Source organism: Calidris pugnax, unplaced genomic scaffold (genome assembly GCF_001431845.1).
Source record: "Calidris pugnax isolate Ruff unplaced genomic scaffold, ASM143184v1 scaffold160, whole genome shotgun sequence".
NCBI classification, from domain to species: domain Eukaryota; kingdom Metazoa; phylum Chordata; class Aves; order Charadriiformes; family Scolopacidae; genus Calidris; species Calidris pugnax.
Genome location: NW_015090871.1, coordinates 110,145 through 137,823, shown reverse-complemented (window position 1 = coordinate 137,823; position 27,679 = coordinate 110,145). Strand labels below are relative to the sequence as shown.

The 27,679-nt window shown below is 57.2% G+C and overlaps 1 protein-coding gene across 1 annotated transcript; it reads right to left on the bottom strand.

Annotated features, from left to right (window-relative positions):
- Window positions 1–618: 618 nt before the first annotated feature.
- On the bottom strand, window positions 619–27,275 carry EPPK1 (epiplakin 1). Its single transcript, XM_014945704.1, has 3 exons — window positions 17,095–27,275; window positions 7,497–7,597; window positions 619–5,250 (listed from the first exon to the last, which is right to left on the bottom strand). Exons 1-3 carry the CDS (start codon window positions 27,147–27,149, stop codon window positions 1,061–1,063), a joined length of 14,346 nt encoding a protein of 4,781 aa, XP_014801190.1. The 5' UTR covers window positions 27,150–27,275; the 3' UTR covers window positions 619–1,060.
- Between the last annotated feature and the right edge of the window lie 404 nt (window positions 27,276–27,679).

Genomic DNA, 27,679 nt, shown 5'->3' with positions numbered 1-27,679 from the left:
CGGGTGAAAAGCTGGCCATGATCTGGCAACCTGCGCTGGCAGCCCAGCGAGCCCCCCGCACCCTGGGCTGCATCCCCAGCCCCGTGGCCAGCAGGGAGGGGGGGGATTCTGCCCCTCTGCTCTGCTCTGGGGAGAACCCCCCCCCAAGTGCTGCCTTCAGCTCTGGGGCCACCACCATCAGAAGGACATGGAGCTGTTGGAGAGGGGCTGGAGGAAGCCAGGGAGATGCTGGGAGGGCTGGAGCCCCTCTGCTGGGAAGGGGGGCTGAGAGAGTTGGGGGGGTTCAGCCTGGAGAAGAGGGGGCTCCGGGGAGACCTCAGAGCCCCTTCCAGTCCCTCAAGGGGCTCCAGGAAAGCTGGGGAGGGGCTCTGGATCAGGGAGGGGAGCCCTAGGACGAGGGGGAACAGTTTTAAATTGAAAAAGGGGAGATTGAGGTGAGATTTTGGGAAGAACTTCTTTGGTGTGAGGGTGGTGAGAGCCTGGCCCAGGTTGGCCAGAGAAGCTGTGGCTGCTCCATCCCTGGAGGGGTTCAAGGGCAGGTTGGATGGGGCTTGGAGCAACCTGCTCTGGTGAAAGGTGTCCCTGCCCAGGGCAGGGGGAGGCACTGGGGGAGCTTTAAGGTCCCTTCCAACCCAACACACTGGGTGATCCTACACCTGTAGGATCCCCAGTCAGGGCTGGTGGGGCTGAGGCACAGCACCCTGTGTGCACCAGAACCTTTTGGAGCCCCTCCCCAGTCCCATTCCTGACTGTCCCCAGCCCACCCGACTCGGGTGCCGGCCCCGCATTCCCCTGTTTTTTGTGGGAACGCTGCAGTCAGAGCCCTCCCTGGACCCTCCCCAGGACCCCTCCAGGAGAGGCCTCTTGGGGAAAAGACACCTCAGCATGGCAGCAGTTGAGACAGCAAGGACTTTAACCAGGCACCCGCCCCGTTCCACACACAGGGTTGTCACCCCTCTTTCCTGCCCGTAATTAAGTTATGGGGGAGGCAAACTCTCCCGAGCACCCAGGCCACGCCTGCCCCAGGAGACACCTCGCTCCTCTTCTGGGCTGGGTGGTGCTAGTGGTCCTGGTGGAGTCTCTTCTTTCGGTGTGGGCCCGTGATGACGGTGGTGGTGATGGTGATCTTGTTCACCGTCAGCCCTCCCGTGCCGTAGGTGTCGAGATGTGCCTCTCGTTTGTACTCAGAGACTTGCTTGTTGGAGAGGAGCTCCCACACTGACACCCTCTGCTCCTGGAATGGGCCAAAAGTAATGTAGGAGCCCTCGGACTGGAGGAGATCCACCGTCTGCTGGGGGAGGGTTGCAAGGTGCCCTTCGTTGCTGTTGGTAGCAGTGCTGGTGGTGGTGGCCACCAGCTCCTGAAGGGTGAGTGTCCCCGCACGGTACAGCTCCAGGAGCTCCTGCCTTTTCTCCTCAGGGACATACCTGGAGAAGAGCAGGTCCCACACAGAGACCTGCCTTCCCTGGAACTCATCTATTGCCATCTCTACCATGGTGGACTTCAGGGTCTCTTCCCAAGTCCTGTCCTCCAGCAGGTGGGTGTCCTCAGCTTCTGCAAGCGTTGTCTCTGCCCGTGGACTACTCGCATTTGCCAATTGCTCTGCCCTCGCTGCTTCTGCCTTGGTTACAATGGTGCTGACAACCATTTTCACCTGCTCGAGGGTTAACTCTCCTGCCTGGTACAGCTCCAGGAGCTCCTTTCTGTTCTCCTCAGGGATGTACTTGGAGTGGAGCAGCTCCCACACAGAGACCTTGTGGCCGCGAAAGTCCCCAAACTCCATGTCGACAACTGTGGTTTTCAAGGCTTTTTCCCATGGTTCTTCTTTGGTGGAGTCATCATCCTTCTCTCCTGCTGCTGACACAGTGTCCTTGTTAGAAGCCTTGGCTGCAATCAGGAATTTCCTGCCTGTAGATTCTTTTTTCTTAACGAGAGTGGTGACAACAATTATTAACCGCTCCAAGGGCAGTGTCCCCGCACGGTACAGCTCCAGGAGCTCCTGCCTTTTCTCCTCAGAGATGTAGTCAGAGAAGAGCAGGTCCCACACAGAGACCTGCCTTCCCTGGAACTCATCTATTGCCATCTCTACCATGGTGGACTTCAGGGTCTCTTCCCAAGTCCTGTCCTCCAGCAGGTGGGTGTCCTCAGCTTCTGCAAGCGTTGTCTCTGCCCGTGGACTACTCGCATTTGCCAATTGCTCTGCCCTCGCTGCTTCTGCCTTGGTTACAATGGTGCTGACAACCATTTTCACCTGCTCGAGGGTTAACTCTCCTGCCTGGTACAGCTCCAGGAGCTCCTTTCTGTTCTCCTCAGGGATGTACTTGGAGTGGAGCAGCTCCCACACAGAGACCTTGTGGCCGCGAAAGTCCCCAAACTCCATGTCGACAACTGTGGTTTTCAAGGCTTTTTCCCATGGTTCTTCTTTGGTGGAGTCATCATCCTTCTCTCCTGCTGCTGACACAGTGTCCTTGTTAGAAGCCTTGGCTGCAATCAGGAATTTCCTGCCTGTAGATTCTTTTTTCTTAACGAGAGTGGTGACAACAATTATTAACCGCTCCAAGGGCAGTGTCCCCGCACGGTACAGCTCCAGGAGCTCCTGCCTTTTCTCCTCAGAGATGTAGTCAGAGAAGAGCAGGTCCCACACAGAGACCTGCCTTCCCTGGAACTCATCTATTGCCATCTCTACCATGGTGGACTTTAGGTTCTCTTCCCAAGTCCTGTCCTCCAGCAGGTGGGTGTCCTCAGCTTCTGCAAGCGTTGTCTCTGCCCGTGGACTACTCGCATTTGCCAATTGCTCTGCCCTCGCTGCTTCTGCCTTGGTTACAATGGTGCTGACAACCATTTTTACCTGCTCGAGGGTCAACACTCCTCCCCGGTACAGCTCCAGGAGCTCCTTTCTGTTCTCCTCAGGGATGTACTTGGAGTGGAGCAGCTCCCACACAGAGACCTTGTGGCCACGAAAGTCCCCAACCTCCATGTCGACAACTGTGGTTTTCAAGGCTTTTTCCCATGGTTCTTCTTTGGTGGAGTCATCATCCTTCTCTCCTGCTGCTGACACAGTGTCCTTGTTAGAAGCCTTGGCTGCAATCAGGAATTTCCTGCCTGTAGATTCTTTTTTCTTAACGAGAGTGGTGACAACAGTTATCATCTGCTCCAGAGCTAATAGCCTTTCACGGTACAGCTCTAGGAGCTCCTGCCTTTTCTCCTCAGAGATGTAGTCAGAGAAGAGCAGGTCCCACACAGAGACCTGCCTTCCCTGGAACTCATCTATTGCCATCTCTACCATGGTGGACTTCAGGGTCTCTTCCCAAGTCCTGTCCTCCAGCAGGTGGGTGTCCTCAGCTTCTGCAAGCGTTGTCTCTGCCCGTGGACTACTCGCATTTGCCAATTGCTCTGCCCTCGCTGCTTCTGCCTTGGTTACAATGGTGCTGACAACCATTTTTACCTGCTCGAGGGTCAACACTCCTCCCCGGTACAGCTCCAGGAGCTCCTTTCTGTTCTCCTCAGGGATGTACTTGGAGTGGAGCAGCTCCCACACAGAGACCTTGTGGCCACGAAAGTCCCCAACCTCCATGTCGACAACTGTGGTTTTCAAGGCTTTTTCCCATGGTTCTTCTTTGGTGGAGTCATCATCCTTCTCTCCTGCTGCTGACACAGTGTCCTTGTTAGAAGCCTTGGCTGCAATCAGGAATTTCCTGCCTGTAGATTCTTTTTTCTTAACGAGAGTGGTGACAACAGTTATCATCTGCTCCAGAGCTAATAGCCTTTCACGGTACAGCTCTAGGAGCTCCTGCCTTTTCTCCTCAGAGATGTAGTCAGAGAAGAGCAGGTCCCACACAGAGACCTGTCTCCCCTGGAACTCACCAGCTGGCACGTCAATGGTGGTAGACTTCAAGATGTTATCTAGCTGTGCATCTTGTGCTGAAAAATCAGCTTCGTTGTCCTCTGTCCTTGTCACCACCTTGTGTGGACTTCTGGCATTTGCTGTGAGCGCGGCATTTGCAGCCTCTGTTCTGTTCATGATGTTGGTGACCACCGTAGCCACCTGTCCTGTGGTCAGGATCCCTGCTCTGTACAGCTCCAGCAGCTCCTGCCGCTTCTCTTGGGGGATGTATTTGGAAAAGAGCAGATCCAACAAGGAAACTTTTTGCCCCTGGAATTCACCAGTGGTGACATAGATGGTCACAGACTTTAAGGACTTCCTCAACTGCTGCTCCTGGGAGTGCGTCCCCTGAACGGGTTGTGATCCTCCCACCTTGTTGTTGGGAATAACTGTGGAGGAGCTCAGATCCTCCTTTTCCATTTCTGCCCCAGTGACAATGGTGGTGAGGAGGGTGATCATCTCTGGGATGGTCACCATCCCTGCCTTGTATTTCCTCAGCAGTTCCTCTCTCTGGTGGTCGGGCACGTAGCGGGAGAAGAGGAGCTCCCAGAGGGTGACGCTCTGTCCCTGGAAGAGCCCCACGCTGAGGGTGACGCGGGCGGCCTGCAGGGCTTTGCGGGCGTCCTCGGTCAGCTGGTAGAGCACGGAGCCCTTGTCCATCAGCTGGAGCATGAGCAGCCCCGTGTCCGGGTCGGGCACGCAGCGGCGCAGGAGCTGCAGGTAGGTGAGGTTCTCGTGGGTGTTGGGGTCAAAGCAACTTCTTGTTTGATTCTTGGGGTTAGAAAGAAACTGGCACATCTCCTGGTCAAAGAAGCCCCGCTGGTAGGCCACCTCCACAGGCAGGCGGTGGCCATTCACCGGGTCGATGATGCCGCCGGTGGCGATCTGGGCCTCCAGCAGGCGGGTAGCGTGCTCCTTGACGATGAACTCTTTCTTCATGGCCTGGAAGAGGGAGATCTTGTGTCCTGTGTAGGGCTCTGTGTACCCTGTCACTGCTCCCTCTGCTGACAGCAGCTTCTCATAAAAATCCCTGCCTATGAGTCCCGCGCTCAGCGCTGCCTTCACCGACAGCTTCTCATTCCTCACGGGGTCGGTGAGGAACCCTGAAGCAGCCTGTGCCTCCAGCAGCACCAGGGCTGTACCTGGCGTCAGGAGCCCCCTCATCATGGCATCATAGATACTCATCTTCTTTTTCTTCGCCTGGATGAAGACTCCAGCAATGAAATTACTCCCACCCTCACCCATGTCTTTGTGTCCAAGCGGGTCACTGCCCATGCTGTTGCTTGACTTGTTGTTCTGAGGAGCTCCGCTCATCCTCTGCCTTGTCTCTGGGGAACAGTCCTGCTGCCGTGGGGCACCGTGTGTGTCTGGAGAGAGAGAAAGAAACGACTTGTTAAGACATAGGTTCTTGTGCGGTTTCCATGGTGTGTGTGAAGAAAGACATCTCCCCGGATGGACAGTGGGAACCCAACGAGAAGTGGGGAGTGGGGTCTGGGGCATTCCCGCTGTCCCTTCTCCCAGCAGCAGCCTCAGGGCCAAGAGATGCCCTCGTCCAGCTCCCTCCCGAGCTCTCTGGAAGCAGCAGTGACAGCCCGGACGGTGTCTTTGCTTCGGGCAGAGGGGTTTGAGGGCCATGTCACACAACGGCAGGTCTAGTGACAGACACGCGCTTGGCAGAGCAGTGAGCTCTCTCCTCAAACCTGTGGCCTCCACCACCTTCCTCTTCTGTTCCTGGGTGACACAACCACTGCTGGCCTTTGGGCTGATGTCACGGGGGGCCAGCAGGCAGCACAGCCACTGCTCACCTCCCTTTTCCCCTCAGCACGGGCTCCCGTGCCACCCTGGGGCTGGCAGATGCAGCTGGTGGCCATTCAACAAGCAGAGGTGGTGCCCAGAAGCAGCAGTGACTTCCTGATGTGACTGCCACCAGCGACTATCCGGCTGCAGGGAGGTGCCAGCTGAGGCCACCGTCCTGCCTGCCTTCGTGCTGGCCATGGGCAGGCCAGGAGGGTGGTGGAGATCTCTCTCCTTGCACCACCCTGGCGTGACACAGGACACGGGAATGGCCTCAGCGACAGATCAATGGCTGGTCAGGTCCATGCACAGCCGTGGGTCTGGGCGGGCAGAGACCTTCTCTCAGGCTGTGCCTGGGTCTCTGCTGGTTCTGAGGCCACTGGGCTGGCAGAGCCCCCAGCCCCTCACACCCTCCTGTCCTCCAAAGCCAGGGTCTGCTGCCACTGCTGTGCTGGCACCGCTGCTGGCCCATGGAGACCTCATGGGCATTGGCCATGGGAGGGCGAGTCAGCTGGTGCCAGACACCATCCCGGGGACCATTCTAACCAGTGCCAGCAACTGGGACGAGAGCAGAGCCCACGTGAGGGTCTGTCTGCCCGAGCGCCCTGTCTGCGGCAGAGCCCAGGTGCTCTCTCCAGGTTTTTAGGGACACTGCTCCAGGAACAGGCTGGCGGAGAGCGATGCTCCGGCCGAGCCCCCTGGCATGCAGCCCTCTGCTTGCCCTGGACCACTCTCTGTAGCCACTGCAGACCTCCATGGACGCGTGTGGTCAGGTCTGTGAGTCCAGGTCTGGTGTCCGCCTCTGCAGCATGGAGACCTGGGGTTTAATCACACTTTGCAGTATTTTCACTGAGAACTTCTAGCTCCTGGGCCACAGGAGGGCATGAATGGCCAGTCTTTGTTATCAGCTAATTGTTGTGCAGGTTAAAGGGTAGATAGCATTATATATATATAAAAATAAGAATTAGAGAGTAGTGATGGACTAAGAGCAGGTACCCCAGGGAGCCTGCCCTACGTGGCTGCTCGCGGGGGTCTCTCCCGTTCCCGCAGGGACTTTGTGGTCAATGTGACCGGTCACAATCCAGGGGGTGCCCCCATCCCTGAGAATGCAGCACCCATCACCGAGAGGCCAGTTGTGCCCCAGGAAGTGTTTCAGGGGAAGGCAGCCGTGCTCTCGAGCGGGCATCGGAGTCAGACCTTGGGGCTGTGTAGCCCCGTCTTGTTTCCCTCCAGAGCCGTAAGTGCACAACAGGGGGAGGATGAAGAATGGGATAAAGTATATAATAGTTCCCCTTCTTTTTTTTGAGCGCTCCCCTGACTATTTTCAGCTCAGGGGGTTTCACGAGCTGGACGTGTTTGGGGTCTGTGCAGTAACCCTGAGGGAGGTCTCGCACGCTGCTTCCTGGACTCTTCTGGAGGCCCTGCAGACCTTCCACCTCCACAGCACTGCGTGGTGACGAGGCCACGGTCTTGTAAAACCGGCAAAAACAAAACCCAAAACATTTTTTTGGGAACACCCATTTCCCATAAACAGCAGTGACTGACATTAATGATATGCTTAACTCATTATCGGGGTCACTGCTTAATTCCCCGACTGTTTACCTAACTGGTCTAAAAGTCTCTGAGTCATTGCTTTTGATCCATTTAAATATCGGACGGATGCTGGTGCAGATGGATGGTGATGGGAGGAGGTTCATCCCCATGTCACAGACCAGCCCCTGCCTCTCTGGGGACCCTCCCCATGGTTTTGGGCTCTTTGGCAGCTGGCGGCTCTGGTCCACCCTGTGGCCCCAGCCCTGGAGAACCTCTTCTCCTGAACCCTCCCAGGAGGTGATGATGGGCCGGTTGTGCTGCCGGCACGGGTGGCACCGGGTGCGGGACGCAGCGGAGCGCCGTGTCACACCCTGCAGCCGGCGACACCTATGTAGGACAGGGATGTCGTGCAAACACCCCATAGACTGCGAAGGCATTGCCCAACCCCAAGCTATCATTAGCTGGTCTCTAATCAGGGCTCCTGATGCTGGGGCTTGGCTGCACACGCAGCTCCCGGGGCAGGAGATGCCTCTCCTTTCAAGCTGTCCCAGCAGCCCAGCCCAAGAGGCTCCGGTGGAAGCGGTTTTCCAGAGCAAGCAGGGGTGGCCAGGAGTGAGCAGGGTAGCCTGGAGTGAGCAGGGTGGCCAGGAGTGAGCAGAGGTGGCCCAGAGTGAGCAGTGTGGCCAGGAGCAGCCGGGGGGGTCCAGGAGTGAGCAGAGGTGGCCCAGAGTGAGCAGTGTGGCCAGGAGCAGCCGGGGGGGTCCAGGAGTGAGCAGAGGTGGCCCAGAGTGAGCAGGGGTGTCCCAGTGGTGCTGTGGTCACAAGCCCCACCTGAGCCCCAGTGGGTGAAATTGCATCAGCCCCCCCCAGCCCAGGGCTCGCCCCGCAGCCTCCTGCCCCTCGCATCCAGCTGAGACCCCACCGTGCTGTCCTGCTGCCTGCAGGCTCGGGCAGGTCCCACAGCCCTGGTCCCTTCCCTCCCATACCCCGAGGTCCCCATCTGCACAGCTCAGGTGTCCAGGACACAAAGCGCATCGCATGGAGCAGCAGTTCCATCCACCCCTGGTGCCATCCTGTCACTTTGTCCCTTCTTGGAAAGGACCCAGTCCTGCCTGGAGACCTCCTGCCCACCCATTCCCTGGGTGCCAGCAGCTGCCCTCCGAGCACTAGGTTTTGGGGTAGAGGCAAGGTCACCACATTCCTTGCAGGTATCTTCACAGAGGGTCCCATGCCCAAGTGGAGCAGTGTGGTGGCCCCGGTAACCCATGGTAGCCCTGGTGGTCCCTCCGGATGGGCTCTGTCCTACCTGCTGGGCAGGTCCCCAGGGCAGCTGGCTCCCTGCAGGCTCTGGTCTTCTTCCTCCTCCTCCTCCTTCTCCTCCCGCTGTCTCTCAAGCCAGGATGAGCAGCTCCTTTGAGGGAAGCATCCAATTTAAATCCTTCCCTTCCCCGCCCCTGGGGAGGACACCGTGGCCCTGCCCTGTGGTGAGAGACAGGAGCACAGCTGAAATTCCAGGGGACAAGGGACAGGCTGGGTCTGTCCCACTGCAGGAGGGTGGCTGCTGAGGGGCTCAGCAGGAGCAAAGACCCTTGTCCTTTGGAGTACACAAGTCTTGTGAGGAGCAGCTGAGGGAACTGGGAGGGTTCAGCCTGGAGAAAAGGGGGCTGAGGAGAGACCCCATCGCTCTCTACAACTCCCTGAAAGGAGGGTGTAGCCAGGGGGGGTGTCATTCATGGTCAGACAGAACCATAGAATCTTAGAATTATCCAGGTTGGAAGGGACCTTTCAGCTCCTGGAGTCCAACCATGGACCCAGCACTGACCGACCCACCACTGACCCGTGTCCCTCAGCACCACGTCTGCCCGGCTTTTCAATCCCTCCACGGATGGTGACTCCACCACTGCCCTGGGCAGCCTCTGCCAAGGCTTCACAGCCCTTTCCAGGAAGGAATTTTCCCCACTCTCCATCCTAACCCTCCCCTGGCCCAACTTGGGGCTGTTTCCTCTTGTCCCATCACCTGTTCCTTGGGAGAAGATACTGTGTGCGTCTGGGTGTTGATGGTCCCTGTGGCTGAGAGCCATCTGTCACCACGTCTGTGCTGCCATCGCCCTGCACGTGTGTCCGTGCCCCTGCACACACGTGACTCTGCGTGTGGGTGACACCATGTGAGCGTGAGACACTGTATGTGCAAGGCACAGATTGTACCCATGTGGGGCCGTGACTCCATCCCCGAGGGGGTGTGTGTGGCAGGGTGCCCCTGCGCGGAGGAGGAGGAGGAGGTGCCACCTGCCCCTGCCCTTCCTCCCCCGGGGTGTCCTGCTTGGGGTGCACATTCCTGGCTGCGTGGGTGCTCGCCGGGCTGGATCAGCACACGGAGGCAATTTCCCTCTGACTCACCCACGTATTTTGGCTCCGGGGAACGCACCTGGGCAGCAGGTCCACCTGTTCCCGGGGATGAAGGTGGGCATGGGACCCTTTCCCGTTGTCTTTACTCCCTCCTCAGAAGCCTGTGACATCTATTTTCAACCTGTGCCACATTGGCTCGTTACTGATGCCACCAATTTACTGCTAATTGCTCTGCACTGTGGGTTGGGCTGCAGCAAAAGCTTATTTTGGGCTGCAGGCTCGGTGGGAGCAGGGTGCGAGGGGGTGCCAGGGGTCCTGCACGGCACTGACCATGGCCGAGCAGGACACTCCGGTGCTGGTGACACTGAGCCACTATCTGGAGGTGGCCCAGCTTGTTTAGACACCTCTGAAGTGCTGGTGGTTGGTGGCTTCCCTTGAAGGTGCGTTACTTTGCCTCTGTCAAGGCAGAGGCTGTGATTTACCTCCCCACAGTGGGAGCCCAGGTCCCGTTATAGCCATGGAGAACACACTCAGCAGAGCCCGGAGTGTGACACCTCTGACCACTTGCACGTGTCTGCTGAAGGACATGTCCAGAGGGCAACCACCGGCCACAGGGACCTGCTCTCCCTTGGCTGCCTGGGGCAGCTGGGGTGACCTGGGCTGCACAAACATCACATGAGGTGAATCAGCCCTGAGTGTCACCCCAGCCCTGAATGTTACCTCAGCCCTGAGCATCACCCCAGCCCTGAATGTTACCTCAGTCCTGAGCATCACCCCAGCCCTGGGCATCACCCCAGCCCTCAATGTCACCTCAACCTGAGCATCACCCCAACCCTGAGCATCATCCCAGCCCTGAGCATCACCCCTGAACATCACCTCCTCCGACACGTGCAAGTCTCCAGGCAGCCCTACCCTCACAGGCACCAATTGGCTTGAATGGAGCTGTGTGACGTGTAAACGCTGGTGCCACACGTCAACCCCACTCCCAGATTGTCCCCTCATTAGTGGAGAACTGGGCTCCCTCTCCCCTGATAAGGACCAAGCATTTAATCCCTCACTTCCCTCCCTCCTCAACCTGTTTCTGGGACATGACAAAACTTTTTCTTTTCAGCCCTGAAGCTTTCACCATCTTCTCTAAGGCACTGACAAAGGCTTTTTGGAGATGGATGGGTTTTTGGAGATGGTGCTGTGCCCAGCCCTGCATCCCAGAGGTATTTCCCCAGGGGACTGGGACGACGCTGCCCGTGAGCCCAGTGCCAGCTCCTGGAGCCACCAAGGGGGCTGCACACCCTGGCACAGGACAACCTGGCCCTCCGTGGTCCTGGGACTCCCCTGCTCCTCTGCCACACCCCCAAGAAGGGCGGATGAAGAAGGGTGCCCACAAGCGCATCTCCAGGCAGGTGGCCACTTCTGTGTCCCGTGGGTGACTCCAGAGCCTGCACGCCTTCCCGAGGGAAAGGGGGCTTGGGCTGGAATCCTCAGCCCCTTTCCCAAATCTGCTGTTCCCTGGTGTGTTATGGTCACGGGTACGTGTGTCCCTGCCCGGCCTGTGGGACTGTGCTGCCTCCATCCCTTCCCCCTGCTCCTGGGGCTCGTAGCTGGACCTGAGACTGAGAGGAGGGCTCCCGTCTCTCTGTCTGCCACACGAGAGCATCATCAGCGTCTTACCCGGTGACACGGATGTCACGGGGCACATTCCCCATTCTCTTGGCACCAGCCCAACTCCGACACTTGGCGTGAGCAGCTGCAGGAGAGTTCTGCTGGCCACAAGGCCTTGTGTTGGTCAGTGCTGGGTCCATGGTGGGACTCCAGGAGCTGAAAGGTCCCTTCCAACTCACACAATTCTACGATGTCCCTGTCCTCCCAGTGCTGGGTGACTCACCGGCTGGTCCTGCAGCTTCCCAGGAAGCTGGGCACGGAGACACCTGGGTTCAGGTATCTGCAGCCGGGTGGCTCGGCCTCGCCTGCCGGAAGGTGTAGGTGTCCTTGGCTGCAGCAGCCACGAACCACATCAGAGAGGTGGCTTTCTCAGGGATGCTTCAGCACCGAGGCATTTGGGGAGTGTTGTTTTCTGTCAGCATTTGATTTGGGGAGACCCTGCCAGAACTTGGCTGCTGACATGACTCCCTCCCAACCGGTCCCTGCAGCCGTACCAGGGGTTTGGGTCACTTGGGGGGTTCAGGGGTCTCTGGGGAGGAGAGGGCATTCCTCGTGCTGGGGCATCCCTCCAGGGACACCCATGCTGGGGCAGCTCCCCCACGTGTCAGGGGACAATATTAACCAGAGAAAATCACCATCAGCAGGTGTCCCTGTGCCTGACGGGCCCCACGGTGTGGAGCTCGTGCACCGGTGTTCCCGGAGCAGAGGTGTCCCAGGGCACAGGGCCAACCATGCGCCATGGACCTGCCCAGCCGTGTGGGACCTGAGGGGGAGCGTCACCTGGACTGCAGGCACCACCTCGCCTGCTCTGCCCGTGCTCGTCTGGCCGAGCCACACCATCAATGCACTTTTGAAGGAAGGAATAACAAAAATGTCCTCTTTCAAAAACCACAAGGAGCCAGCACCCAAGGGAGGGGCACAGGCAGGCAACCGTGGACAAAGAGAAAAGACAAAAATCCTTTTTATTCTGGATTGGAGGTATGTGATTGCACAACCCCTATCTCTGTGGGAAAGGAGCTCTCAAGCATCTCCCGCCCCGGCACGTGATTCCTGGGAAACAGATCGGGGAGGCTGGCTGGTGCTTCAGGCTGCCTGGCCACCTGGGGAGGAGGAGAAGCCAGGGGAGTGCCATGGTGGCAACTGCCTCCTGCCACCCTTTCCAGGAACTCGTTTATCGCTTGGCTTCCCATCTCCCCAGCAGAAGAGTCTCCTGGGCACGGCCAGGGGAAGGACACACGCTGATGGGCTCAGATCCCCCCAGTGCCAGCGCAGGCTGCCAGCCCCCCAGGTGCCAGCACGGCCCCTCTGTCCTCCTGGCCCCCCTCACCCAGATCCTCGCCCAGGGGTCCCCTGCTCACCCTCTGGTACAGCTCAAAGGCTGCTGGTGAACACGCACACACAACCCACCCCCCACCAGGATGGGGGAGATGCTCGCCCCCCCAGGCACATGGGCTGTGACCCATAGCTCTGCTCTGGCCACCGGCATGGAGCTCCTCGGTCCCCCTCAGCAGCCGGTTTTGGGGACATGATCTGTGGGACCCCCCGAGATCCAGAGAGATGAGCCCTCCCCCCCCCAGCTGCTGATGCTGAGACCCCCAGGGTGACATTGGCACCAGCTGTGCCTGCTGTTCCCTAATAGCCCACCAATTAGTGCCGCCAATGAGGTTTGTTTCTGGTTATTGTCTTCGTTAACGCTAATTGGTCTGGTCAGGTTTTATGTCTCTGTTTGCCTCCCGCCCTCCCCTTATCATCTCAAGGGAAAGAACAAACATCCTCTGGCCCCACACTCGACTGATGAGACCGACCAGGTTTGGTCCCACCAGCTTTGATCCCACCGCTGCTTCCTGTGTCCTTTGTTCCCACTCGCCTCCCCTATCCTTTGTTGATGGGGTTTGTCCCTGTGTCTTCTCCTTGGTGCCTCCTTTGGCCAGATGCCCTCAGAGGATCAGGTACTCACCAGCCCCACTGCCTTGCACCACCGAAGCCCCACTGGCCACCAAGGCTGGGCCACTTCTGAGGTCCTGGTTGCAGCCCTGGTCTCCTCTGGGGGTGTTTTGTGGTGCCTCTGGATGGACACAGGTTGTGTGCAGGGTTACAGAGATGATGATGGACCACCTCTCTTGAGAAGGTGGAAAGACTGAGGGACTTGGGGCTGTTCAGTCTGGAGAAGAGAAGGCTGAGGGGGAGTCTGATCAATGCCTATAAATACAAAAGGGTGGGTGTCAGGAGGATGGGGCCAAGCTTTTTCCAGTGGTGTCCAGTGACAGGACAAGGGGGAATGAGCGCAAACTTGAACATGGGAAGTTCCACCTCAAGATGAGGAGGAGCTTGTTTGGGGTGAGGGTGGCAGAGCCCTGGCAGAGGCTGCCCAGAGAGGGGCTGGAGTCTCCTTCTCTGGAGACATTCCCACCCCCCTGTGGGACCTGCTCTGGGTGCCCCTGCTCTGGGTGGGGGTTGGAGGAGGTGATCTCCAGAGGTCCCTTCCAACTTCACATCATTCTGGGATTTGAAGGGGAGTGTAGAGAAGCAGGAGCCGATCTCGTCTCCCAAGTCACAGGAGATAGGACAAGGGGAAATGGCCTCAAGTTGCACCAGGGGAGGTTTAGATTGACTACTAGGAAAAATTTCTTCACGGAAAGGGTTATCCAGCATTGGGGTAGGCTGCCCAGGGGAGTGGTTGAGGCACCATCCCTGGAGGTGTTCAGAAGATGGGTTGACATGGTCCTCAGGAATATGGTTTAGTGATTTTTTTTATTGCTTATTTCTTATTTATTTTTTTTGTCAGAGTTAGGTTGATCGTTGGACTATATGATCTTTAAGGTCCCTTCCAACCTAGATGATTCTATGATTCTGTGTGCGTTATCCTGGCATGGACGTCTTCCCTCCCTAACCTTAATATTTGATTTACTGCCTCAGCTGCTGAGCAGACACCACAGAATCAGTTAGGATTCTTGCTGGTGGAGGGCAGGACCTTGGGGCTGGGACATGGAGATGGCTTGTCCCCACCTGCCCCTCTTCACCTGCCTGGGACAGAGTCTGCTGCATTGGTCCTGCTCTCTGCTTGCTCTTCCTGCAGCTTCTGCAGCTGGTGCTTCTCTTTGTTAAGCTGAATAATTTAACACCATCTGCTCCTTCCCTCTTGGCAGCGTTTCCCAGGCCATGGCTGCACGTGTTGGACGGCCCCGCTCTCAGCATGGGTCCCTCTGGTGACCCCCGCCCTGAGAAAAGGGCTCATTTTTTTCTCGTATCTCCTTTCCTCTGAGCATTTGCAGCTTTTTCCCCTGTGACATCCCAGCAGCGACCACAGAAATCTTTCCTGCAATGTGGTTCTTAACGGAAAATAGCAAATACCTGTTCCCTGCTTGCCCTGCCCATGTCATTTATGGTTTTATGCCCCTTCTACGTCCCGGCTCAGGATCTGCCCTTTCTCCTGCCTGGCTCAGACCGGGCACAGACACTCTCTGACCTTGAAATGGCTGGGACTTGGGTCCAGGGTTGTGTTGATGCATTTGTGACTTTGCCCCAGCTCTAAGCTCCCTGATAACAGCCCCACGCTGTCACCAGCACACCCTCCTCTGCCCTCCGTGCCTTGTACACCTCTGATTCATGGTGTCCTCCTGGTGAGATGCCCCCCAAGAAGTCCATGGTGTTTCATTGAAGAGGAGACATTCCTGTTCCTCAGTCCTATATATTAAATCTTGGTTCTTTCTTGTATCCAGAGCTACAAGGTGACAACACCCGAGCTTTGAGGAGCAGACTGTTGGCAGAGGATGCATCAGGGCTAGGAGACTGAGAACTTCAGAACACTATGAGCTTTCCTCTTGGTTCCTTCTCTCTTGTATATACTAACAGATATATAAAAAAATAAGCCATGAGTTTTTGGTCAGGTTTGGTTAAATGGTTTATGCTGGGTGCTTAAGACCAAAGATCCTATCAAGAACTGGCCTTACAGCAGTCAGGTTTAGTACAGAGATGGGGCAGCTGCCAGGAAGAGCTTATCACCAGAAAAGGGACCCTGGAAAGGGTGAAACCAGAACTAGAGGGCTGCAAGTGTCCATCCCGCTCCACAGGGATTGATGGGTCCCCAAGGCATGAGCTGAGGAACAAGGCAGCTGGGAAATGGGGCGCTTGGAGATGAAGGGAAAAGCTCAGTGGAGGCTGAAAAATGTGGAAGTAGAGACTGATGAAGAAGAAACAGTCAGTGGGCAGGGGGTTTGGGCAGGAACACAGGAATGTGTGAAAGGCATAGGCTAAAGCATTTTGTAAACCACTTCCAGGAGAGAGCAAAAGTCTGGAAGACGACTAAGGAGAGACTTTATTGCTTTCTACAGCTCCCTGAAAGGAGGGTGTAGCTGGGGGGGTCGGTCTCTTCTCCCAAGGAACAAGAGGAAACAGCCCCAAGTTGGGACAGGGGAGGGTTGGGATGGAAACTGGGGAAAATTCCTCCCTGGAAAGGGTTGTGAAACCTTGGCAGAGGCTGCCCAGGGCAGTGGTGGAGCCGCCATCCCTGGAGGGATTGAAAAGCCGGGCAGACGTGGTGCTGAGGGACACGGGTCAGTGGTGGGTCCATGGTGGGACTCCAGGAGCTGAAAGGTCCCTCCCAACCCAGACAGTTCCATGATTCTACAAAGCTTCTTCAATGACACAGGAGCTCGAATCACCGAGGCCCCTCTGAGGCCCTTAATTTGGCCCATCACTTCTTGAGCCCATGCAAATCTCTGGGCTATGCGGCAGGTTATGGTAAGGTGTTCCATGGCTAATCTCTACTTGCATCTGGCTATCAGCTTGACAAGCTGTGGCAAAAACCCCATTTTCCAGGACATTACTGGGTTAATGAAGGCAAATAGCTTAAGGCAATGCATTTAAGGAGAGCAAGTTTCCTTCTATTAAGCAGTGGTAGAATTATTCAGCCCTGAACTCTGCAGCAGAGCAGTCCTGGGGCTGCCGGCTCTCCCGCAACGTGGCACGTTGGCCGAGTCAGCTCGGGACACGGGAGGGTGAAAGGAGCTCAGAGGTCCTACGCAGAAGGGATTGGGGCTGCCACTGCCAACCACAGGTGGACGGACAAGAGATATGGCACAACGATGTCCCCCACGGGGTCTGGGCTCCTGTGTGGGGCCCACAGCAGAACTCTCTATGGAGGGTCCTTGGAGAGCTGGAGGGAGGGGAAGGAGAAAACGTGAGCAAATTAAATGTACGTGTCAGTGAGGGACCAAACAGCTCCAAACACAGGGGGTCTGGAGTCCAGACCCTCCCAAAAAGCTGGACAGGCTGAGGCATTAGGAGTGAGCACAGATGATGCATCCCACTCCAGGAAGACCTCACACCACCCTGGGATCACCCTTATGGGGAAACACACTCTCCAGGCAAAATTCAGGTTTGAAAAACTGCAACTCTAATAATGCAGTGAAAACCTAAGAAAAAAATGTTCCTCATGCATAACAAAACACACTAGAAAGAGAATAAAAATACCATTCTAACTACACCTCATGCACCACAAAAGGCATAGTGCCAGTCAAGCCTGGAGGAGGAAAATGAGGACACCGTATTTCACAAAAAAGACCTGAGATAACCCAGGCTGATTGCTGTGTTCCTGAAAGACCACAGAAGACAAGGGCTTATTACGCTAAAAAAGAACCCTTGGGTGAGTCACTTAAAAGCTCTACCTGATGAAGGGAGGGTATCGCAAATAAAGAGAGAAATAAGGAAATTCTCTGAATGGAATAATAGGTCTAAAAAATGCAATTCAAAAAAAGAAAGAAAACGACCAGCAGCAACAGAATTATACACAACAGCTGAATTCTTCGCCAATGCAGTACAAATAAAAATACATGAAAGGTTTTCCAATTATTTTCCAGAAACATTAAGGAAATAAAGACCAAGCCCCGGTGACGATGGCGGTGAGGAGGGTGATCATCTCTGAGACGGTGAGCGTCCCCGCCTTGTAGCTGCGGAGGAGGTCCTGGCGCCGGTGGTCGGGCACGTAGCGGGAGAAGAGGAGCTCCCAGAGGGTGACGCTCTGTCCCTGGAAGAGCCCCACGCTGAGGGTGACGCGGGCGGCCTGCAGGGCTTTGCGGGCGTCCTCGGTCAGCTGGTAGAGCACGGAGCCCTTGTCCATCAGCTGGAGCATGAGCAGCCCCGTGTCCGGGTCGGGCACGCAGCGGCGCAGGAGCTGCAGGTAGGTGAGGTTCTCGTGGGTGTTGGGGTCGAAGAAGCCCTTGGTGTCGTCGGTGGGGTCGGAGAGGACGTGGCTCATCTCCCGGTCCAAGTAGCCGCGCTGGTAGGCCACCTCCACGGGGAGGCGGTGGCTGTGGACGGGGTCGATGATGCCGCCGGTGGCGATCTGGGCCTCGAGCAGGCGGATGCCGTGCTCCTTGACGATGAGCTCCTTCTTCATGGCCTGGAAGAGGGAGATCTGCTGGCCGGTGTAGGGGTCGGTGTAGCCCGTGACGGCCCTCTCGGCCGAGAGGAGCTTCTCGTGCAGCTCGCTGCCCACCAGCCCGCAGGAGACGGCCTCGTCCACGGAGAGCTTCTTGTTGGCCAGGGGGTCAACGAGGAAGCCGGTGGCAGCCTGCGCCTCCAGCAGCACCAGGGCCGTGCCCTGCCGCAGGATGCCCTTCCACATGGCCTGGTAGATGCTCATCTTCTCCATGGTGGCGGGGTCGGCTTTGGAGGGCACCAGCACGCCGGCGATGCAGCCCGTGCCGTCCAGGTAGCGCTTGACGGAGGCCATCTGCGTCACCTCCTGCACCGTCTTGGAGCCCTGCACCAGGTCGGCCAGCGTGTCCTTGTCGATGATGCCCGAGTCCAGCAGGTCCGAGGCGGTCACCTGCCTCCTGAGGCCCGTGAACTTCACCTTGCTGCTGCGCTCCACCGCCTCCTGGATGAGCACGCTGAGGAGCCGCGCCAGCTCGTCCAGCGCCAGGCTCCCGGCGCGCACCTGCCCCAGCAGCTCCTGCCTCTTTGCCTGGGAGACGTACTGGGAGAAGAGGAGCTCCCACAGGGAGACCTTCCTGCCCTCGAAGCCTCCCGCTGAGACCTCCACGTGGTGGGCCTTGAGGGACCGCTCCAGCTCCAGCTCCAGCTCCCGCTCCCGCTCCTGCCGGGAGCCCGCGGCCTCGCCGTTCTGGGCCGGCGGCGGCGGGGCCTCCCGCTGCGTGGGCTTCTGTGGTGGGTGGGCGCCGTGGCCCTGGCCCTCAGCCCCGGTGACGATGGCGGTGAGGAGGGTGATCATCTCTGAGACGGTGAGCGTCCCCGCCTTGTAGCTGCGGAGGAGGTCCTGGCGCCGGTGGTCGGGCACGTAGCGGGAGAAGAGGAGCTCCCAGAGGGTGACGCTCTGTCCCTGGAAGAGCCCCACGCTGAGGGTGACGCGGGCGGCCTGCAGGGCTTTGCGGGCGTCCTCGGTCAGCTGGTAGAGCACGGAGCCCTTGTCCATCAGCTGGAGCATGAGCAGCCCCGTGTCCGGGTCGGGCACGCAGCGGCGCAGGAGCTGCAGGTAGGTGAGGTTCTCGTGGGTGTTGGGGTCGAAGAAGCCCTTGGTGTCGTCGGTGGGGTCGGAGAGGACGTGGCTCATCTCCCGGTCCAAGTAGCCGCGCTGGTAGGCCACCTCCACGGGGAGGCGGTGGCTGTGGACGGGGTCGATGATGCCGCCGGTGGCGATCTGGGCCTCGAGCAGGCGGATGCCGTGCTCCTTGACGATGAGCTCCTTCTTCATGGCCTGGAAGAGGGAGATCTGCTGGCCGGTGTAGGGGTCGGTGTAGCCCGTGACGGCCCTCTCGGCCGAGAGGAGCTTCTCGTGCAGCTCGCTGCCCACCAGCCCGCAGGAGACGGCCTCGTCCACGGAGAGCTTCTTGTTGGCCAGGGGGTCAACGAGGAAGCCGGTGGCAGCCTGCGCCTCCAGCAGCACCAGGGCCGTGCCCTGCCGCAGGATGCCCTTCCACATGGCCTGGTAGATGCTCATCTTCTCCATGGTGGCGGGGTCGGCTTTGGAGGGCACCAGCACGCCGGCGATGCAGCCCGTGCCGTCCAGGTAGCGCTTGACGGAGGCCATCTGCGTCACCTCCTGCACCGTCTTGGAGCCCTGCACCAGGTCGGCCAGCGTGTCCTTGTCGATGATGCCCGAGTCCAGCAGGTCCGAGGCGGTCACCTGCCTCCTGAGGCCCGTGAACTTCACCTTGCTGCTGCGCTCCACCGCCTCCTGGATGAGCACGCTGAGGAGCCGCGCCAGCTCGTCCAGCGCCAGGCTCCCGGCGCGCACCTGCCCCAGCAGCTCCTGCCTCTTTGCCTGGGAGACGTACTGGGAGAAGAGGAGCTCCCACAGGGAGACCTTCCTGCCCTCGAAGCCTCCCGCTGAGACCTCCACGTGGTGGGCCTTGAGGGACCGCTCCAGCTCCAGCTCCAGCTCCCGCTCCCGCTCCTGCCGGGAGCCCGCGGCCTCGCCGTTCTGGGCCGGCGGCGGCGGGGCCTCCCGCTGCGTGGGCTTCTGTGGTGGGTGGGCGCCGTGGCCCTGGCCCTCAGCCCCGGTGACGATGGCGGTGAGGAGGGTGATCATCTCTGAGACGGTGAGCGTCCCCGCCTTGTAGCTGCGGAGGAGGTCCTGGCGCCGGTGGTCGGGCACGTAGCGGGAGAAGAGGAGCTCCCAGAGGGTGACGCTCTGTCCCTGGAAGAGCCCCACGCTGAGGGTGACGCGGGCGGCCTGCAGGGCTTTGCGGGCGTCCTCGGTCAGCTGGTAGAGCACGGAGCCCTTGTCCATCAGCTGGAGCATGAGCAGCCCCGTGTCCGGGTCGGGCACGCAGCGGCGCAGGAGCTGCAGGTAGGTGAGGTTCTCGTGGGTGTTGGGGTCGAAGAAGCCCTTGGTGTCGTCGGTGGGGTCGGAGAGGACGTGGCTCATCTCCCGGTCCAAGTAGCCGCGCTGGTAGGCCACCTCCACGGGGAGGCGGTGGCTGTGGACGGGGTCGATGATGCCGCCGGTGGCGATCTGGGCCTCGAGCAGGCGGATGCCGTGCTCCTTGACGATGAGCTCCTTCTTCATGGCCTGGAAGAGCGACATTTTTTGTCCTGTGCTTGGGTGATAGTACCCTGTGACTGATCTCTCTGCAGAAAGAAGTTTCTTTTGTAGCTCGCTGCCCACCAGCCCGCAGGAGATGGCCTCGTCCACGGAGAGCTTCTTGTTGGCCAGGGGGTCAATGATGAAGCCAGTGGCAGCCTGGGCCTCCAGCAGCACCAATGCTGTCCCTGGTCTTAGGATGCCCTTCCACATGGCCTGGTAGATACTCATCTTCTCCATCTTGGTTTGGTCTACCTTGGAGGGCACGAGCACACCGGCAATGCTTCCAGTTCCCTCAAGGTATCTTCTCACACTTTCCGTTTGTGCTATTTCTTGGGCTGTCTCTTTCCCTTCGTTGAGTTTTTCCATTGTTTCTTCTGTAATTATCTGTGCACTCAGGAGTTCGGAGGCTGTTATTTGTTGTCGGAGTCCTCGGAACCAGACATCACTTCTGTCCTCTTCTTTTTCTTTAATGATATTTAGTATTGTTTCAATGATTCCTTGTATAATGTGATGGGATTCTCGTTTATATTTTTTCACCAGTTCTTTTCTTTTCTCATCTGTGATGTACTCAGAACAGAGAAGTTCCCACAGAGATAACTCCTGTCCTTTGTATTTTCCAACAGTCACTTGTACCTTTGTAGATAAGAGGGCATTTTTTGTTTGCTCATCAATGTAGAAATAGTCATCTTGCTTCTCCATGACCTGCAGCAGGTACAGCCCTGTGTCTCTGTCTTTGGAACATCTCTGTAGGAGCTGGCTATAGCTGATTTTCTCATGAGTGTTTGGATCTATAAAACCTTTGCTACCATGATCTGGATCAGAAAGTAGGAGAAATGTGTCATCATCCAAGTAGCCCCTTTTGTAGGCCACCTCTACAGGGAGGCGGTGGCTGTGGATGGGGTCGATGATGCCGCCGGTGGCCAGCTGGGCCTCCAGCAGGCGGATTGCATCCTCCTTGACTGTTATCTTCTGCCTCATGGCCTGGAAGAGGGATATTATCTTTCCTGTGTGAGGATCTGTGTATCCTGTCACAGCTTTCTCTGCTGACAGGAGTTTCTCGTGCAAGTTGCTACCCACCAGCCCGGAGGACACGGCCTCATCCACAGAGAGCTTCTTGTTTTTCAGTGGGTCAATGAGAAAACCAGTGGCAGCCTGTGCCTCCAGCAGCCCCAGTGCACATTGCTCTGTGAGGAGGCCCTTCTCCAGGGCATGGTAGATGCTCATCTTCTCTTTCCTTGATGGGAGTAGAACTCCGGCAATGCACCCAGTGCCATCCAAGTACCTTTGGATGGTGTCCCTCTTTGTGAGACTGGCAAGCGTGAGACTCCCATCCTGCAGCTGATCTAGAGTTTTCTTGTCAATTATCTCGGAGTTAAACAGTTCTGATACCGACACATCCCCCCGGAGTCCTTTAAGCTTGAGGGCTTCTGCTCTTTGCTCTGTATCTTCGATTATTTTGAGGATGAGGGCTATAAGATCTTCCAGCGTGAGGGTTTTGCATTTGTACTGCATCACCAGTTCTTTCCTTTTCCGCTCAGAGATGTAATGAGAGCAGAGAATTTCCCAGACGGAAACCGTTTGGTCCTTAAACTTTCCAACTTTCACTTCAAGGGGCTTTGAGCGCAAAACCTGTTTCGTAGCTTCATCAATGTAGAAGTACTTTCCTCCTTCCTTTACAACTTGTAGCATGTACAACCCAGTCTCGGAATCTTGGACGCATCTCTCCAGGAGCTGCAGGTAGGTGAGGTTCTCGTGGGTGTTGGGGTCAAAGAAGCCCTTGGTGTCGTCAGTGGGGTCGGAGAGGATCTGGTTCATCTCCTGGTTGAAGTAACCACGCTGGTAGGCCACCTCCACGGGGATACGGTGGCTGTGGACGGGGTCAATGATGCCACCGGTGGCGATCTGGGCCTCAAGCAGGCGGATGCCGTGGCTCTTCACAATCAGTCCTTGGCTCATGGCTTCAAACAGGGACATTGGAGCTTTTGTGTAGGGGTCGGTGTAGCCCGTCACGGCTTTTTCTGCACAGAGCAGCTTTTCATAAATCTCTCCTCCAATTAGACCTGCCTTTAACGCTTCCTCTACTGAAAACTTCTGTTTTTTCTCCGGGTTGATGATATAGCCAGTGGCAGCCTGCGCCTCCAGCAGCACCAGTGCTGTCCCTGGCCTCAGGATGCCCTTCCTCATGGCTTGGTAGATGCTCATCTTCTCATTGCTTGGCTGTATGAGGACCCCTGCTATGAAGTTGCTGCCCTCCAGGTACCTGCGGACAGAGTCCATTTCAGTGACTTCTTTGACAGTTTTCTTCCCCTGGTTGAGCTCATCGAGGGTTTTTTTGTCTATCAGCTGAGACTGGAAGAGGTCACTGGCAGATACTCTCTTCCGCAGGCCCTTGAATGCAAACTTCTTGCCTTGTGTCTCGGTCTCTTTAATGATCGTGGTGACAACTGCTATGATTTCGTGCAGCACTTCAGCACTCTCATCCTTGTACTTTTGCACCAGCTCCCTTCTCTTGCTGTCGGAGAGGTACTCGGAGTTGAGAAGGTCCCAGACTGACACTGTCTGTCCTTTGAATCGCCCTATGTTGACACAAACGGTCACAGATTTCAGCACCTCCATGGTTTGCTCATCCACACAGAACATGGCATTCTCCGAGAGTGGAAGGAGCCAGAGACCTGACTCAGCCTCCTGAAAGCACCTTTCCTTCAGCTGCTGGTAGGTCACGTTCTCCTTTGTGTTTGGGTCAAAAAAGATTCTGGTGGTGTCATCCAGCTGAGAGAGGGTTTGGTTCAGCTCCTCGTCGTAGAAGCCGTACCTGCACGCAGCCTGGAGTGGAAGGTGGAGGTGGTGAATGGGATCGATGACCCCTCCTGTGGCCAGCTGGGCCTCTAGCAAGGGAACAGCATCTCCCAGGGGGATCAGCTCCTTCCTGAGTGCTTGGCATAAGGAGATGGAGCTCCCGGTGTAGGGGTCTGTGTAGCCAGTCACTGCCCTCTCTGCGAGAAGGAGCTTCTCGGTGAGCTCTTCGCCCACAACGGCTGCTTTCACAGCCTCCCTCACGCTGAGTCTCTGGCTTGTTGTGGGGTTGGTGAGATATCCTGTGGCTGCCTGAGCTTCCAGCAGCCTCACAGCAGCCCCAGGGAGGAGGAGATTGTTCTTCATGGCATCGTAAAAGCTCATCTTCCTTTTGGATGCCTCTACAAACACCCCGGCAATGTTGCCTGTGCCCTGCAAGTACTTCTTCACACTCTCCATGGCAGCCACTTCCTCGGGAGCTTTTATGCCCTGAGCCAGTTCTTCAAACGTCTTCTCAGTGATGATGCCAGCATCCAGCAGCCAGACAGCAGGGACGCTGCCCTGCAAGCCTTCCAAGGTGATCTGGGAGCGGGCTTTCATCTCCATCTCCCCGACCAGCCTGAGCACAAGAGCTACCAGCTGCTGCAGCGACATTTCCTCCGAGCGGAACCTCTCCACAAAGTCCCTCCTCTGCTCCTCAGTGAAGTACCCAGCGTGGATAAGCTCCCACAGGGAGACACCTTTCTCCTTCACCACAGTTTTCTTAAAAATCTGTTGGATTTCCTCGTCGGTGTAGGTGGGAGCCGCTGTCTGTGGCAGAGGCAGCAGGTGGAAGCCAGAGACCTCATCCTTCTGGCAGCGCTTGATTAGCTCGGCGTAGGTGACAGTCTCCTTGCTGTCTGGGACACAGAAAGCTCTGGTGCTGTCACTGGCCTTAGAAAGAACCTTGTTTGTGTCCTCATCCAGGCACCCTCGCTCCTGGGCAGCTTCCACGGGGATATAGTGGCCACATGTTGGATCAATGATGCCTCCAGTAGCCATCTGCACCTCCATCAGCTGCATGGCCTGTTTGTCAGCAATCAGGCCCTTCTTCATTGCCTGGAAGAGGGGGATCTTCTTGCCTGTGAAAGGATCTTTGTAGCCTGTTACAGCCCCTTCCGCATGCTGCAGCTTCTCGTGGACTTCGGGCCCAATGACCCCCTCCTTGATGGCATCATCCACACAGAGTTTCTGATTGTTCACCGGGTCAATGATGAAGCCGGTGGCAGCCTGGGCCTCTAGTAGTGGGAGGGCTACTCCTGGAACCATGATGTTTTTCTTCATGGCCTCGTAAATGCTTATCCTCTGGTTCGATGGCTGGAGTACAATCCCCCCTATGCTGCCAGAGCCATAGAGGTACTTTCTGACAGAGTCCATGTGCAGGACTTCCTCTGGTGTGACGGATCCCTCCAACACCTTCTCGAATAGGGCCTTGTCGATGACACCAGTTTCCATCAGGTGGTAGGCACTGACACAGCCTCTCATGGCTGGGAACTTGATGGGGGCCCATTTTTTCATTTCCTCCTCTAACATGATGCGAATCTGCTCCAGGGTGAGCTTCCTCAGCTGGTAGTGGTTGAATATCTCCCGGCGCCTCCCCTCGCTGAAGTACTCGGAGTTCAGCAGGTCCCACACAGAGACCTTCTCCCCCCGTAACCGCCCAAACCTGACAGGCAGCCAGGACCCCCTGAACACCCGTCTGGTGGTGTCGTCGACAAACTGGCGCTTCCTGCTGTTCAGAGGAAGGAGGCAGAGCCCGGTGGAGGGCTCTGTGATGCACTTCTCCTTCAGCTGCAGGTAGGTGAGGTTCTCATGGGTGTTGGGGTCAAAGAAGCCCTTGGTGTCATCACTGGGATCGGAAAGGATTAAGTTCATCTTCTTGTCGAAGTAGCCCCGCTTGTAGGCCACCTCCACGGGGATGCGGTGGCTGTTGACAGGGTCAATGATGCCACCAGTGGCGATCTGGGCCTCCAGCAGGCGGATGGCATGTTCCTTGACGATGAGCTCCTTCTTCATGGCCTGGAAGAGGGAGATCTTGTTCCCCGAGTAGGGGTCTCTGTAGCCGGTGACTGATTTCTCTGCGGTCAGTAGCTTGTCATAAACATCTGGGCCAATGACGTTCGCTCTTAATGCCTCATCCACAGAGTACCTTTTGTTGGCAGCTGGGTCAATGACAAATCCGGTCGCAGCCTGTGCCTCCAGGAGGATCAGTGACGTTCCTGGTCTTAACAGTCCCTTCCGCTTTGCCTGGTAGATGCTGATCTTCTCCTGGGAGTCAGGAAGCAGGAGCCCACCGATGCTACCCGTCCCTTGCAGGTACTTCTTGACAGTGTCCATGCCGACAACTTCTTTGGCTGATGTTTCTCCCTCCTTCAGCTTCTTAAACAAATCTTTGTTGATGATTTCGGAGCTCAGGAGCTGGTCAGCTGTCACCCGGTCCCTCAGGCCTTCAAAGGTGACATTGGCAGTGGAAGCCATTTCCTCAATGGCGGTGCTGACTGCCTTACCCAACTCTTGTGTAGAGAGCGTTCCAGCAAGGTACTGCTGGGCCAGGGCAGCTCTTTGCTCGCTCTGAATGTAGTCTGAAAAGAGGAGTTTCCAGAGAGACACTGGCTTTCCCTTGAATTTACCCAAAGCGACGGGTACCCGTGTGTTTTCCAGAGCCATTTGGGTCCTATGGTCAAAGAAGAGGGGGGTTCCCTTGGCTCTTTCTCCACTTTCTCCACCAAGTGGCAGCAGAAGGAGCCCCGTGTGGGGATCAGTGACGCAGCGCTTGAGCAGGGCTGCGTAGGTCAGCTTCTCCTTGGAGCCGGGGTCAAAGAACCCTTTCATGTCATCAGTAGGACTGGAGAGGAGCTGTCTCGTGGCCTCATCCAGGTACCCCCACTTGCAAGCTGTCTCCGTGGGGACACGGAGGTGCCTGCCTGGAGCAATTATACCCCCAGTGGCCATCTGAGCCTCCAGAAGGCAAATGCCATGATCCTTGGGGACAAAGCCCTTCCTGATGGCTTGGAAGAGAGAGAGCATTTCTCCAGTGCAGGGGTCCTTGTATCCAGTGATGGCCTTCTCAGCTGAAGACAGTTTCTCATGAAGCTCTGGGCCAACGAGACCGACCCGGACAGCCTCATCAACTGAATAGCTTCTGTTCTTTATGGGGTCTGTCAGGCTGCAGGTGGAGGCCTGGACTTGCAGGAGCATCAGAGCAGCACCAGGCACGAGGAGATGCTCTCTCAGTGCCTGGTAAAGGCTTTTCCGCTCACTGGAAGGCAGGACAACGCCAGCCACGCTCCTCGTCCCACGCAGGAACTGCTGGATGGAGTCGTTCTCTGCTACCTCCTGCGCAGAAACTCTTCCTTCCTCGAGATCTCTGAAGGTCTCAGGGCTGATGATGCCAGAGTCCAGCAGGTCCCTGCTGCTCACCCTCCCAGCCAGCCCCAGGAATGTGATTTGCAGGGGCAGGAGGAGGAAGCCTGAGGCTGGATCGACCACACACCTCTTTAGAAGCTCCATGTAAGTGACCCTCTCCATAGTGCTGGGGTTGAGGAACCCTTTGCTGTCCTCACTGCTGGGGTCTGAGAGGAGCTGGGTCATCTCTTCATCTAAATACCCCCTCTCACAGGCAACGTCTGCTGGCAGCCGGCAGCCAGTGGCTGGGTCAATGATGCCGCCGGTTGCCATCTGGGCCTCCAGCAGCCGAGTACCTGTCTCCCTTCCCACCAGGTCCTTCTGGATGGCCTGGTAGAGGGAGATTTTCTCTTCTGTGTAGGGGTCCACAAAGCCTGTAGCGGCTTTCTCTGCAGAGAGCAGCCTCTCCTTCAGCTCCAGCCCCACCAGCCCCAGCTGCACGGCTTCTGCCACGGAGACGTGCCTCTTCTTCACTGGGTCGGCGATAAAGCCCATGGCTGCCTGGGCCTCCAGGAGACAGAGTGCTGAATCCAGACTCAGGAGATGCTCTCTGGTGGCATCATAAAAACTCATTATCCTCTTGGAGGCCTCCACATACACTCCAGCAATGCTGCCAGCTGCCTCCGAGGGCCGGCTGGAGGCATCCATCACTGTCACATCCCCGCCGGCTGCTTCTCTCTGCTTGTGAGGCCGTATATCCTGGCACGAGTGGTTTGCCCCCGGCACGTCCTCCTGGTGCGAGAGGGGGGCAGCGTGGCCGTTCACCGCTGGCTGGGTCTCCATCCTCCCTGTAGACCTCCTTGAACAGCACACGAGACGCTCTGGAGAGAGGGCAGAGAACGGGAAAGCTCTGTGAGAAATCAGATTTTCTACTGTGTCCTGGCCCAAGTGACAAAGGATGGATTTTGGGTCTCTTCTAACGCTGGGGAAAACTGCACTTTTAGGAGATTTTAGCATCTGAGTCTGTGAAAATATTTACTTTACAGCCAGCTCTGGGGGGTGGGTTTCAAGGTCTCAGTGTTTTCAAGCTCCCCAGATGCGGGGCTGAGGAGCGAGACCCGGGTGCTTGACCCAAGCTGGACAACGGGGTTATTTCATACCGTGAATGTCACATTCCATATAAATTAGAGTTTGCTGAGGAGTTTCCCCTTGCTGGCTGCCACCCTGAGAACTCCTTG